Here is a 12,957-nt window from a genome sequence, read left to right as displayed (position 1 = left end):
AGTCCATTACTTTAAGACATGAAGGTCAGTCAATCCGGTAAAGTGCAGTCGCAAAAACCATCAAGCGCTACTATTAAACTGGACCGCCACAGGAAAGGAAGACCCAGTTACCTCTGCTGCAGAGGATAAATTCATTGGCGTTACCAGCATCTCAAATTGCAGCCCAAATAAACACTTCAGAGTTCAAGTAACGGACACATCTCAACATCAACTGTTCAGAGGAGACTGTGTGAATCAGGCTTTCGTGGTTGAATTGCTGCAAAGAAACCACTACTAAAGGACACCAATAAGAAGAGACTTGCTTGGGCCAAGAAACACGTGCAATGGGCATTAGACTGGAAATATGTCCTTTGGTCTGAGTTCAAATGTAAAAATTTTGGTTCCAACCACGAGTAGGTGAACGGATGATCTTCGCATGTGTAGTTCCACCTGTGCAGCATGGAGGAGATGTGATGTTGTAGAGGTGCTTTGCTGGTGACACTGATTTATTTAGAATTCAAGGCACACTTAACCAGTATGGCAACAGCAGCATTCTGCAGTGATACACCATCCCATCTGGTTTACGCTTAGAGGGACTATAATTTGTTTTTCAACAGGACAATAACCCAACATACCTCCAGGCTGTGTAAGGGCTATTTTACCAAGAAAGAGTTTGATGAAGTCCTGCATCAGATGACCTGTCCTCCACATTCCCCCGACCTCAACCCAATTGAGATGATTTGTATTAGCATCTGAGGTTATTCATCAATAACACAGACCCCAAAGCAAATCAGGGGGAGAAATGTATTTGAGCAGGACAAATCATAGGTGCTATGCTGAAAAGTAGACGTTCAGTCTTCCCTGTCCTTCAGTATTTCTCCACAGGAGAAGGTCAGGATGCCACTTATAACCCCCCCCTAGCTTGGGGTTGGTCAATCAGAAGTCGTTGCAGGACAACTTTGCCAATGGCCAAATAACAAGTATCCCACTCCAGACTCAATGTACAGACCAATGAAAACGTTGCCCACGTAACTCTGTCATGACTGACATCCCACATATCCTTAACAGATGTTGAACTGAAAACCAACTCCTATTGATTGTTAATCCTTGCCCTCTCATCCCCTGCGTTGTGTATTTATCTTCAAAATATTCTTATTTGGGGTGAGTTGGACCGCAGAGTGAAGGAAAAGCAGGTAACAAGTGCTCAGCATTTGTGGGAACTCCTTCAATACTTTTGGAAAAGCATTCCAACCCTACCATATCACAACACAACTTGATTGGCTCAAACGCATTAAGAAGGAAAGAAATCCCACAAATGAACTTTTAACAAGGTACACCTGTTAATTGAAATGCATTCCAGGTGACTACCTCATGAAGCTGGTTGAGAGTATGCCAAGACTGTGCAAAGCTGTCGTCAAGGCAAAGGATTGCTACTTTGAAGACTCTCAAACACTTTTTTTGCTTACACATGATTCAATGTGTTATTTCATGTGTTATTTCATAGTTTTGATGTCTTCACTATTCTACAATGTAGAAAATAGTTTTAAAAAAATCCTTGAATGAGTAATTTTGTCAACTTTTGACTCGTACTGTATGTAACACTTCAGTTTTTGTTATTTAAACTTTTCTAAAAACCTGTTTTTGCTATGTCATTATGGGTGTGTTGTCTGTAGATTTGAGGAGGGGGTAACAATTTAATAGATTTTTGAATAAGGCTGTAATGTAATAAAATGTTGAAAAAGTCAAGGGGTCTAAATATTTTCAGAATAAACTGTATCTGGTTGACATTGCGGTTGCATAAGTACCCGAAATTAATGGTGTCCCGCATACAAATTCTGTGACGTTCAAAACAACTCTGGGACCTTTCTGGGACGATGGTTACAAAGTTCAACAACCACTGTCAATCCCAAAATGTTAAAACGTATGGGACTGATGGAAGAGATCCGAACACTTAGCTTAAAATGTTGATAAACTATTTCTTCACATAAGCACAAATGTACCAAAATGCAAGTAGCAGGAAAACACTGTTCCGATGCGCACTGCACATGCCAGTGGTTGCAAATGACAGAGAATAATAAGGGATTTTTATCCCTTAGTCAAGTCAACTACGAAGACCAGGAAGCTTTTCAAAGCCTTTTTAAAAAAGGGCCGTGATTGGCAACAATAACAAATCAGACATTGACTATCCCTCTATGCATGGTCCAGTTCAAAAATTATGCTGTGCATTGTATTATATCACCCAGATACCTCAAAGATGGTCGTTCTTCTGAACTGAGCTGCAGGACAGGAATGAAACTGCTCAGGGATATTACCATGAGGCCATTGGTGAACTCCATGTTTGTGATGGGACAGAACTGAAGATGGATCAACAACATTGTAGTGACTCCATAATAATGACAGTGAAAAGAAGACCAATCTAAAAAATTATTCCAATACATACATCTTGTATGTAACGGCACTAAAGTAATACTGAGGGGGGGGAAACATGGCAAAGGGATACATGTTTTGGCCTAAATACAAAGCCCTATGTTTCGAGCAAATCCAACACAACACGTCGCTTAGGAACTGCCATCTTATTTTCAAGCTTGGTGGTGCCTGCACTAAGCTAAGGACCCTGGGAATCTGCTACTGGAGCCTGGACTTTCTAACGGGCAGCTCCGAGGTGGTAAGGGTTAGCAACACATCCGCCACGCTGATCCTCAACACGGAGGCCCCTCCCATGACTGCGTGGTTAACCAGGGCTCCAACATAGTTTGCTGACGACACAACAGTGGTAGGCCTGATCACCGACAACGATAACACAGCCTATAGGGAGGAGGCGAGAGAACTGGCAGTATGGTGGCATGACAACAACCTCTCCCTCAACGTGATCAAGACAAAGGACCTGATCGTGTACTACAGGAAAAGGAGCACCAAACACATTCACATTGACGGGGCTGTAGTGCGAGTAGGTTGAGAGCTTCATGTTCCTTGGGGTCCACATCACCAACAAACTGTCATGGTCCAAACACACCAACATAGTCACGAAGAGGAAACGACAATGCCTATTCCCCCTCAGGAGACTGGAAAGCTTTTGCTTGGGTCCTTAGATCCTCAAAGTTCTATAGCTGCAACATTTGAGATTGAGGCAGCTGATTTATGAATCTTTATTTTTGAAATAGATTTTATTACCACTTTGACATTAGTGTAGATATTTTACAAAAAAATGACAATTCAGTCCCAAGGGGTCTGAATACCTTCGAATGGCACTATATGCAATTTGCCAACACCACCGGAGAGAAACTGACATCATTACTAATTACGTTTCCATTTCCCCTTGACTTCATGTGTGCTTTCTTGTCTTTAGGAAAAGGCTGAATTATGTCAACCATGCACGCCGTCTGGCTGATGGGGACTGGACAGGGACAGATAGTGATGAGGAAGCAGTGGTGGTGGACAGAAAGGAGGAGGAACAGCAGGAGAAGGATGCAGAGGATGATGGGATGGAGATTGAGAGGAAGAAGTTGCCAAAGTACTATGCCAACCAGGTCAGAGCAATATTTCTGACAATGCATTATTTTACCAGAAGAGAGCACATGACTTGCCAAAGTAGCATTTTCCTTCTGCCAGTATTTATACATCTCATTTGTTTCTGAAATCTACACATCCCTTTAAATGAACTGGTTAAAGCAGTTAGGCAGGACAGAAACAGTTTTATGACGTAGTACTGATTTTATGATTTGAAAAGGTATTTTACAGAAAATGTAATTGTGTACTAAACTCTGTAATTCAGTCTAAATAAATCACAGGAGTCCTAGTAATGTAACTGAACTGAGGTTTCTCTTCCTGTCCAGCTCATGCTGTCAGAGTGGCTAGTGGACGTGCCTCAGGAACTGGATACTGATTGGCTCATGGTGGTCTGTCCCGTGGGGAAGCGCTCTCTCATCGTCGCCTCCAAGGTAAGGACCAATCAGTGGTTCCCTTACATGTCACATTTGTATTTATTATGGATCTCCATTAGCTGCTGGCAAAAGCTCCTCTTCATGGGGTCCAGCAAAATTAAGGCAGTTATACATTTATTTATTTTCTCCCCAATTTCGATCTTGTCTCATCACTGCAACTCTCCAACCGGCTGGGGAGGTCAAAGGTAGAGTTATGTGTCCTCCAAAAACATGACCTGCCAACCCGCTCTTCATTAACGCCTGTCCCCTTAACCCGGAATCCAGCTGCACCAATGTGTCAGAGGAAACGCCTGTTAACTGACGGTCAGCTTGCAGGACCTCGGCCTGCCACAAGGATTCGCTAGAGCGCGATTAGCCAAGTAAAGCCTGCCCCTAACCCGGACGCTGCTGGGACAATTGTGTGCCGCCCTATGGGTCAGCCGATCACGGCCGGTTGTGATACAGCACGGGATCAAACCCGGGTCTGTAGTGAAGCCTCTAGCACTGCCAAGCAGTGACTTAGGCCGCTGCGTCACTCGTTAAAAATACATTACAGTACATTCACAACAGATTTCACAACATATTAAGTGTGTTCCGTAAGGTCCGTATTCTACTACCACATATCTACAACACAAAATGAATGTGTATAGTGCGTATGTTATTGTGTGTTTGTATGCATGTGTCTGTGCCTATGTTTGTGTTGCTTCACAGTCCCTGCTGTTCCATGTTTTTTTAAATCTAATTTGACTGTTTGCGTGAGTTACTTGCTGTTGAATAGAGTTCAATGTAGTCATGGCTCTATGTAGTACTGAGCGCCTCCATAGTCTGTTCTGGACTTGGACTGTGAAGAGACCTCTGGTTGCACGTCTTGTGGAGTATGGATGGGTGTCCGAGCTGTGTGCCAGTAGTTCAAACAGACAGCTCGGTGCATTCAACATGCAAGTACCTCTCTCAAAGTAGTCATGAAGTCAGTCTCTCCTCCACTTTGAGCCAGGAGAAATTGACATGCATATTATTGTTAGCTCTCTGTGTACATGCAAGGGCCAGCCGTGCTGCCCTGTTCTGAGCCAATTGTCATTTTAAAAGTCCCTCTTTGTGGCACCTGACCACACAGCTAAACATTAGTCCAGGGGCCACAAAACTGTAGGACTTGCCTTGACAGTGCAGCACTTAATTATGGACAGACTTATCCCCATCCTAGCTACTGTTGTATCAATATGTTTTGACCATGACAGTTGTGCTGGGATTCATCCAATGGCATTGAGGAGTGTACCACCTCAGTCACCGGCTTTATCAATTAGGCCCAGCCTTTGGAACTTTTGTTTTCCTAGATATGGCTACTATATTGTGATCACTACATTTCGATGGATTTGGATACTCCTTTCAAATACATTTCTGTAAAGATGTGATCAATATATGTTGATGATTTTATTCCTGTGCTATTTTTAACTACCCTGATTTGATAACCTGAACCCGGTTGCACACACTAGTTACAGTTTGAAGCTTTCTCTTGAGTGGGCAGCCTGATGCAAGCCAGTCAATATTTAAATCACCCAAAAAATATACCTATGTTGATATCACATACATTATCAAGCATTTCACATATGTTATCCAGGTACTGACTGTTAACACTTAGTGGTCTATAGCAGCTTTGTTTTACTTTAAAAAGTCAAAGAAAAGCATGCGTCAATGAGCATGTGTAAAGGTAAGTCGAGACTGCCTGATTTACAAATCACCTTGCATCGGAAATGAATAAAATCAGTTTGTTGGTCACAAACACAGATTTGCACGTTATTGCAGATGCATTGAAATGCTTGTGTTTCTAGTTCCCAAAAGTACAGTAGAACCTAGCAAGAAAATAAAATAAACAATACACATATTATTCTGATGTTTTTGGATATATTTTTTTATAGTTGTACGAGCAATGTCAGACCGGAATATATAGTGTGTGTACTAGAGGTCGACCGATTATGATTTTTTTTCAACGCCGATACGATTATTGGAGGGCCAAAAAAGCCGGCGCTGATTTTTAAAAAATTATAAAATTATATTTAAAAAATAAAAAAACTTTTTAATAAAAAATAATTCGATTTGGATTTATGACAATTACAACAATACTGAATTAACACTTATTTTAACTTAATATAAAACATCAATAAAAATCAATTTAGCCTCAAATAAATAATGAAACATGTTCAATTTGGTATAAATATTGCAAAAACAAAGTGTTGGAGAAGAAAGTAATATGTGCCATGTAAAAAAGCTTAACATTTAAGTTCCTTGCTCAGAACATGAGAACATATGAAAGTTGGTGGTTCCTTTTAACATGAGACTTCAATATTCCAAGGTAAGAGATTTTCGGTTGTGGTCAATATAGTATTTATAGGACCATTTCTCTCTCTACCATTTGTATTTCATATACCTTTGACTATTGGACGTTCTTATAGGCACTATAGTATTGCCAGTGTAACAGTATAGCTTCCGTCCCTCTCCTCGTCCCTACCTGGGCTCGAACCAGGAACACATCAACAACAGCCACACTCGAAGCATCGTTACCCATTGCACCACAAAAGCCGCGGCCCTTGCTGCGCAAGGAGAATAACTACTCCAGATCTAAAAGCGAGTGATGTTTGAAACAGTATTGGTGCACACCCAGCTAACAAGCTAGGCATTTCACATTGGTTACACCAGCCATTAGGCTGATAGGCTTGAAGTCATAAACAGTGCTGTGCTTGCGAAGAGCTGCTGGCAAAACGCAGGAAAGTGCTGTTTGAATGAATGATTACGGGCCTGCTGCTGCTCAGTCAGACTGCTCTTTCAAATCCGACTTAATTATAATAATTATAACATAATAACACACAGAAATACGAGCCTTTGGTCATTAATATGATCGAATCCGGAAACTATCATTTCGAAAACAAAACGTTTATTTCAGTGAAATACGGAACCGTTCTGTATTTTATCTAACAGGTGGCATCCCTACGACTAAATATTCTTGATACATTGCACAACCTTCAAAGTACGTCATAATTACGTAAAATTCTGGCAAATTAGTTCGCAATGAGCCAGGCAGCCCAAACTGTTGCATATACCCTGACTCTGCGTGCAATGAATGCAAGAGAAATGGCACAATTTTACCTTGTTAATATTGCCTGCTAAACTGGATTAGTAGTTATAACTAGTGATTATGATAAGTTTAATGCTAGCTAGCAATTTACCTTGACTTCTACTGCATTCGCGTAACAGGCAGGCTACTCGTGGAGTGCAATGGATAGAGCGTTGGACTAGTTAACTGTGCGATTGAAACCCCTGAGCTGACAAGGTGGAAATCTGTCGTTCTGGCCCTGAACAATGGAGGTTAACCCACAGTTGCTAGGCAGTCATTGAAAATGAGAATGTGTTCTTAACTGAATTGCCTCTAGTTAAATAAAAGGTAAAAAATAATCATAATAATAATCGGCGCCCAAAATTACCGATTTTCGATTGTTATGAAAACTTGAAATCGGCCGACCTCTAATGTGTACACACATACAGTGCATTCGGGAAGTATACAGACACTTTGTTCTTTTGCCCCTCTTAAATCTTTTATTTTTATTGACCAGTCTGAGATGGCATTTTCTTTGCAACTTTCACTGTTGACGTTGAGACTGGTGTGTTGCGGGTACTATTTAATGAAGCTGCCAGATGAGGACGTGTGAGGCGTCTGTTTCTCAAACTAGACACACTAATATACTTGTCCTCTTGCTCAGTTGTGCACCGTGGCCTCCCACTCCTCTTTCTATTCTGGTTAGAGACGGTTTGCTGTTCTGTGAAGGGAGTAGTACAGGGAAGGCCTTCATTTCACAGAATAAGAATAGACTGACGAGTTTCAGAAGAAAGTTATTTGTTTCTGGCCATTTTGAGCCTGTAATCAAACCCACAAATGCTGATGCTCCAGATACTCAACTAGTCTAAAGGAGGTCAGTTTTATTTCTTCTTTAATCAGGACAACAGTTTTCAGCTGTGCTAATATAACTGCAAGAGGGTTTTCTAATGATCAATTAAGCATGTTTTTAAATTATAAACTTTGATTAGCTAAAAAAGTGCCATTGGAACACGGCAGTAATGGTTGCTGATAATGGGCCTCTGTACGCCTATGTAGATATTCCATAAAAAAATCTGCTGTTTCCAACTACAATAGTAATTTACAAAATTTAACAGTGTAGCGTCTACACTGTATTTCTGATCAATCTGATGTTATTTTAATGGACAAAAAAATGTGCGCTTCTCAAAAAGGACATTTCTAAGTGACCCCACACTTTTGAACGGTAGTGTATGTACGAATGCTGTTCATTGACTAGCTCAGCATTCAACACCATAGTACCCTCCAAGCTCATCATTAAGCTCGACGCCAAAGGTCTGAACCCCGCCATGTGCGACTGGGTCCTGGACTTCCTGACGGGCCGCCCCCAGGTGGTGAAGGTAAGAAACAACACCTTCACTTCGTTGATCCTCAATGCTGGGGCCCCACAAGGATGCGTGCTCAGCCCCCTCCTTTACACCCTTCTCACTCATGACTGCGTGGTCACGCACGCCTCCAACACAACAGTAGTAGGCCTGATCACCAACAATGACGAGACAGCCTACAGGGAGGAGGTGAGGGCCCCCTGGGAGTGTGGTGCCAGGAAAATAACCTCACCCAATGTCAACAAAACAAAGGAGCTGATCATTGACTTCAGGAAACAGCAGAGGTAGCACCCCCCCATCCACATATAGATGATGGGACTGAAGTGAATGTGGAAAGCTTGAAGTTCCTCGGCATACACATCACTGACAAACTGAAATGGTTCACACACAAAGTTTGGTGAAGAATGTGCAGCAGTGCCTCTTCAAACTCAGCAGGCTGAAGAAATTTGGCTTGGTACCTAAAACCCTCACAAATGTTTACAGATGCACAATTGAGAGCATCCTGTTGGGCTGTATCACTGTCTAGTACGGCAATTGCACCACCCACAACCGCAGGGCTCTCCAGAGGGTAGTTCAGTCTGCACAACGCATCACCGGGGGCGAACTACCTGCCCTCCAGGACACCTAGAGCACCCAATGTCACAGGAAGGCCAAAAAGATAATCAATGACAACCACCACCTGACCCACTGCCTTTTCACCCTGCTGTCATCCAGAAGGCGAGGTCAGTACTGTGAATCAAAGCTGGGACAGAGTGCCTGAAAAACAGCCATCTCAAGGCCATCAGACTATTAAATAGCCATCACTAGTACATTAGAGGATGCTGCTGTATATACATAGACTTAAAATCACTTGCCACTTAGTGTGTATTGTTGTGAAATTGTTAGATATTACTTGTTAGATATTACTGCCCTGTTGAACCTAAAAACACAAGCATTTCGCTACACCCTCAATAACATCTGCTAAACACGTGTATGTGACAAAGAAAATTTGATTTGACTGAAATAACAATGAAAAAGTCCTCACGTCTCTGTTTCCCACCATTTGAAGGGGTCCACTGCAGCATATACCAAAAGTGGCTACTGTGTGAACCGCTTCCCTTCTCTGTTGCCTGGAGGCAACAGACACAACTCAGCAATGGGAAAAGGTGCGTGGGCCTGATCCCATTTCAATCTGTAGCTTCCAGTTCCTCCACCCCATCAGGGTTCACAGATTTAACAGGACTGGGTGGGGGTTTGGTTTTGTACGTATTGGCTGGTGCAATCAAATTTTCCCTTTTGAAGATTATTAAAGTACTATCTTATCTTATCAATATAGTGATGGCTCCAATTAGACCAATGGGCAAAGCAGAGCATCCACCATTTACTTAACCTATCCAATACTTTCAGATCTGTGAACACCCTGAGGTTTTGGAGCTAGGAGGGGCTAGGAATCAAAATGGAACCCAAAAAAGACCCATCCCATCTATTCTACCACTGTCCTTGCAAACTGCATCCATGCAAAAAATATATGACCACACATGGTGGTGCTAATGTTCGGTCTGTGTGCAGATTACACCATCCTGGACTGTATCTACAGTGAGGTGGAGCGGACCTACTTCATCCTGGATGTCATGTGTTGGAGGGGCCATCCTGTGTACGACTGTCCAGTAAGCACACACAGATTGATAAGCAGAGCATTGAAGTTCCAGTGGAATTACAGTGCTGTAGTACTAGTGTCTGGGATACAGATGTGCTCTTTTTGCCATGTTGACCAATTCATCAGTCATTTGGGGATTTTAGTGACAGCTTTGTTGATGGTGTTTGTTTTCCATCAACAGACAGAGTTCCGGTTCTACTGGCTCCAGTCGAAAGTCCAGGAGACGGATGGCATGGCTGACATTGCCAAGAGGAACCCTGTAAGAGCAATACACAATAATAAATATATAGACCTTTTCAATTTAGTCCAAATGAGGATGATTAGAGGCACAAAAAAAAAAGTATAAATAAAAAAGGACCAAAGATGTCACCTCCTTTTCCATGTTTATTTTGATTTGACCATGACCGCCAACACATGCAGTTTCATTTGGTGTATTAAACTGAAAAAAAGTGTACTCGTGAGATTGTGGAAAGATGGTCATATTGTCATTAGATGATCAATTAACTGTGGCCTGTGTGCTGTCTGACAATATGGTTGTTGCTGTTTTTATTTTTTCTCCATAGTTCAAGTTTGTGAGTCTTCAAAGCACTGCCTGCTCAACGGAAGCCATTCAGCAAGCACTTGCAACAGAGTACAACTTCAATGTAAGAACAACTCCCAACTGCATACTACTTCAAATGCAGCTATTTAGTCCTATAGTACATCTGTGATTCTACTTGTAGTCTGTAAAAGGGGCAGAACAGTCTGTGATTCTCCTCTGTTTGCTTCTCGACACTCTTGGGAAAGAATGAAGTGTACTACATAGAATGAACACACATTGCTAGTCTGGGTTTCCTGGTTCAATGCGCCATCTCTCAACTTATAGCTCCCAATAGAACCTCTCTCAACCTCATTGACTTGTCTAGAGTCTGTTTTGGTGCTCAGCCCACCACCATTGAGGTTAAAGGTGAGACTGCTCTCCCGGGGGCATGATGAGGCAGTTGTAACAAGCCCAAACTGAGTGGATTCTGTGTGTCCTCAGGTGGACGGACTTCTGTTTTACCACCGGCAGACCCACTACACCCCCGGCAGCACCCCTCTGGTGGGCTGGCTGCGGCCCTACATGGTCGTCGATATCCTGGGCATGGAGGTCCCGTTGGGGCCCCTCACCGCCAAGCCAGAGTATGCCGGCCACCAGCTGGCCCAGATCCGGGAGCACAAGAAGACCTCCGACCATGTCCGGCCAGGGGACCTGAACGGACGCTACGAGCTGGAGCACCTATCCACCCCCGACCAGGAAAAGGGAGATGGCGACACCGCCACCTCGCCCCGCAGCAGACCGCTGAAGGAGTCTCGCATGGAGACTTCAGAGAAGAGCACGAGTTAGCTAGCCACTGAAGGCCAACTCAGTTAGCTAGCCACTAAAGGCTAACTCAGTTGGCTAGCTGCTAAAGGCTAACTCTGTTCTGCTAACCAATAATATTGTAATGCTTTGCTGCTCACCATGCCAGAAAGACAAATTACAAAAAACTTCAGACTACATTGTGGGGAGTTTTTTTTGGACAGTTACATTGCGAGGCATTTAATGAGCGGGAGTTCAATGAAATAGCAAGTTACTCACTGTGCTTCATTTGGAGCGCCCTGAGTTCAGGCATCGCTTGGTTCACCAGAGCTGTATCCACATTTTCATTACACTGTGGATTAGACTATGTCAAATGCAAGGGCCCTATTAAAGAAGCCAGTTTCCCGGACCTAGATTAAACGCATTCCTAGATTAAAAACTACTTTCAATTATATTTTTCCATTGAGAGACCACTGGGGCTGGGCAACTTACTTTAGTGTTGCCGAAATGAACACTGTTCTTCTGCTCATTTTGCCAGGCCTTGTGAATGGACAACTATACGTCATTGCACTTTCAGAGGTTCAATAAATAACACAGTTGGTTACACAGGCCCTTTAGACCTAAATTGACAGTGTCTGTCATGGCCAGATGTGTAACAACAAATGCAAAAGTTGATTTAATCTGATTCTTTTAAGTGCATGTTTATTAAATTGTTTTAATTGACTTTTCAATTTTTGTTCTCAGACTTTTATTCAAGAGGTAAGAATGATTAGGCATTGACCATGGATAGATGAGATGGGAATCATTAAGCTAAATCAAGATGAATTCAGTTATTTTGATTGAAATCTAACATCAACTGCTTAAAAAGGCTATAGAGCAGGGGTGTCAAACATACAGCCTGTGAATTTTTAGGGGGACGAACTCGATATACTTTAAAATTACTAAAACCAAATCGAAACTGTAGAAATTATAATGGACCTACAGTTCCTTCAGAAAGTATTCACACCCCTTGACTTTTTTCCAAATGTTGTACGCCTGAATTAAAAATGAATTAAATTGATATTTATTTTGTCATTGGCCTACACACAATACTCTATTGTGTGTAGGCCAGCGTAATTATGTTTTTTGGATTTTTTTACAAATGAAAAGCTGACGTCTTGAGCCAATAAGTTTTCATCCCCATTGTTATGGCAAGCCTAAAGTTCAGGAGTAAAATGTGCTTAACAAGTCACATGGACTCACTCTGTGTGCAATAATAGTGTTTAATATGATTTTGAATGGCAACCTAATTTCTGTACCACACGCATATAATTATCTGTGAGGTCCCTCAGTCGAGCAGTGAATTTCAAACACCAATTCAACCACAAAGAACATGGAGGTTTTTCCAATGCCTCGCAAATAAGGGCACTTATTGGTACATGAGTAAAAATGGATGTCATAGGAGAAAACTAAGGATGTATCAACAACATTGTAGTTATTCCACAAGACTAACCTAAATTACAGAGTAAGACGAAGGAAGCATGTACAGATTAAGAATATTCCAAAACATGCCACTCGCCAAATTTTCAAGCATAGTGGTGGCTGCATCATGTTATGGGTATGCATGCAATCGTTAAGAACGGGGGAGTTTCAGGATAAAAAATAAATGGAACAGA

The 12,957-nt window shown here is 42.1% G+C and overlaps 1 protein-coding gene across 1 annotated transcript in view; it reads left to right on the top strand.

The window, feature by feature from the left end:
- The window catches only part of snupn (snurportin 1), a 31,346-nt gene extending 19,313 nt beyond the window's left edge, over positions 1 to 12,033 (top strand). Inside the window, exons 3-9 of the mRNA XM_046357373.1 lie at positions 3,326 to 3,506; positions 3,813 to 3,917; positions 9,394 to 9,490; positions 9,894 to 9,991; positions 10,163 to 10,240; positions 10,545 to 10,625; positions 11,003 to 12,033. Coding sequence (XP_046213329.1) covers positions 3,326 to 3,506; positions 3,813 to 3,917; positions 9,394 to 9,490; positions 9,894 to 9,991; positions 10,163 to 10,240; positions 10,545 to 10,625; positions 11,003 to 11,347 — 985 coding nt within the window. The 3' untranslated portion in view covers positions 11,348 to 12,033. The remainder of the gene's footprint in view (positions 1 to 3,325; positions 3,507 to 3,812; positions 3,918 to 9,393; positions 9,491 to 9,893; positions 9,992 to 10,162; positions 10,241 to 10,544; positions 10,626 to 11,002) is intronic.
- Positions 12,034 to 12,957: the final 924 nt, after the last annotated feature.

This window comes from Oncorhynchus gorbuscha, linkage group LG01 (genome assembly GCF_021184085.1).
Source record: "Oncorhynchus gorbuscha isolate QuinsamMale2020 ecotype Even-year linkage group LG01, OgorEven_v1.0, whole genome shotgun sequence".
NCBI classification, from domain to species: domain Eukaryota; kingdom Metazoa; phylum Chordata; class Actinopteri; order Salmoniformes; family Salmonidae; genus Oncorhynchus; species Oncorhynchus gorbuscha.
Note: the sequence above shows the minus strand (reverse complement) of the source record. Positions and strands in the feature narration are given on the sequence as shown.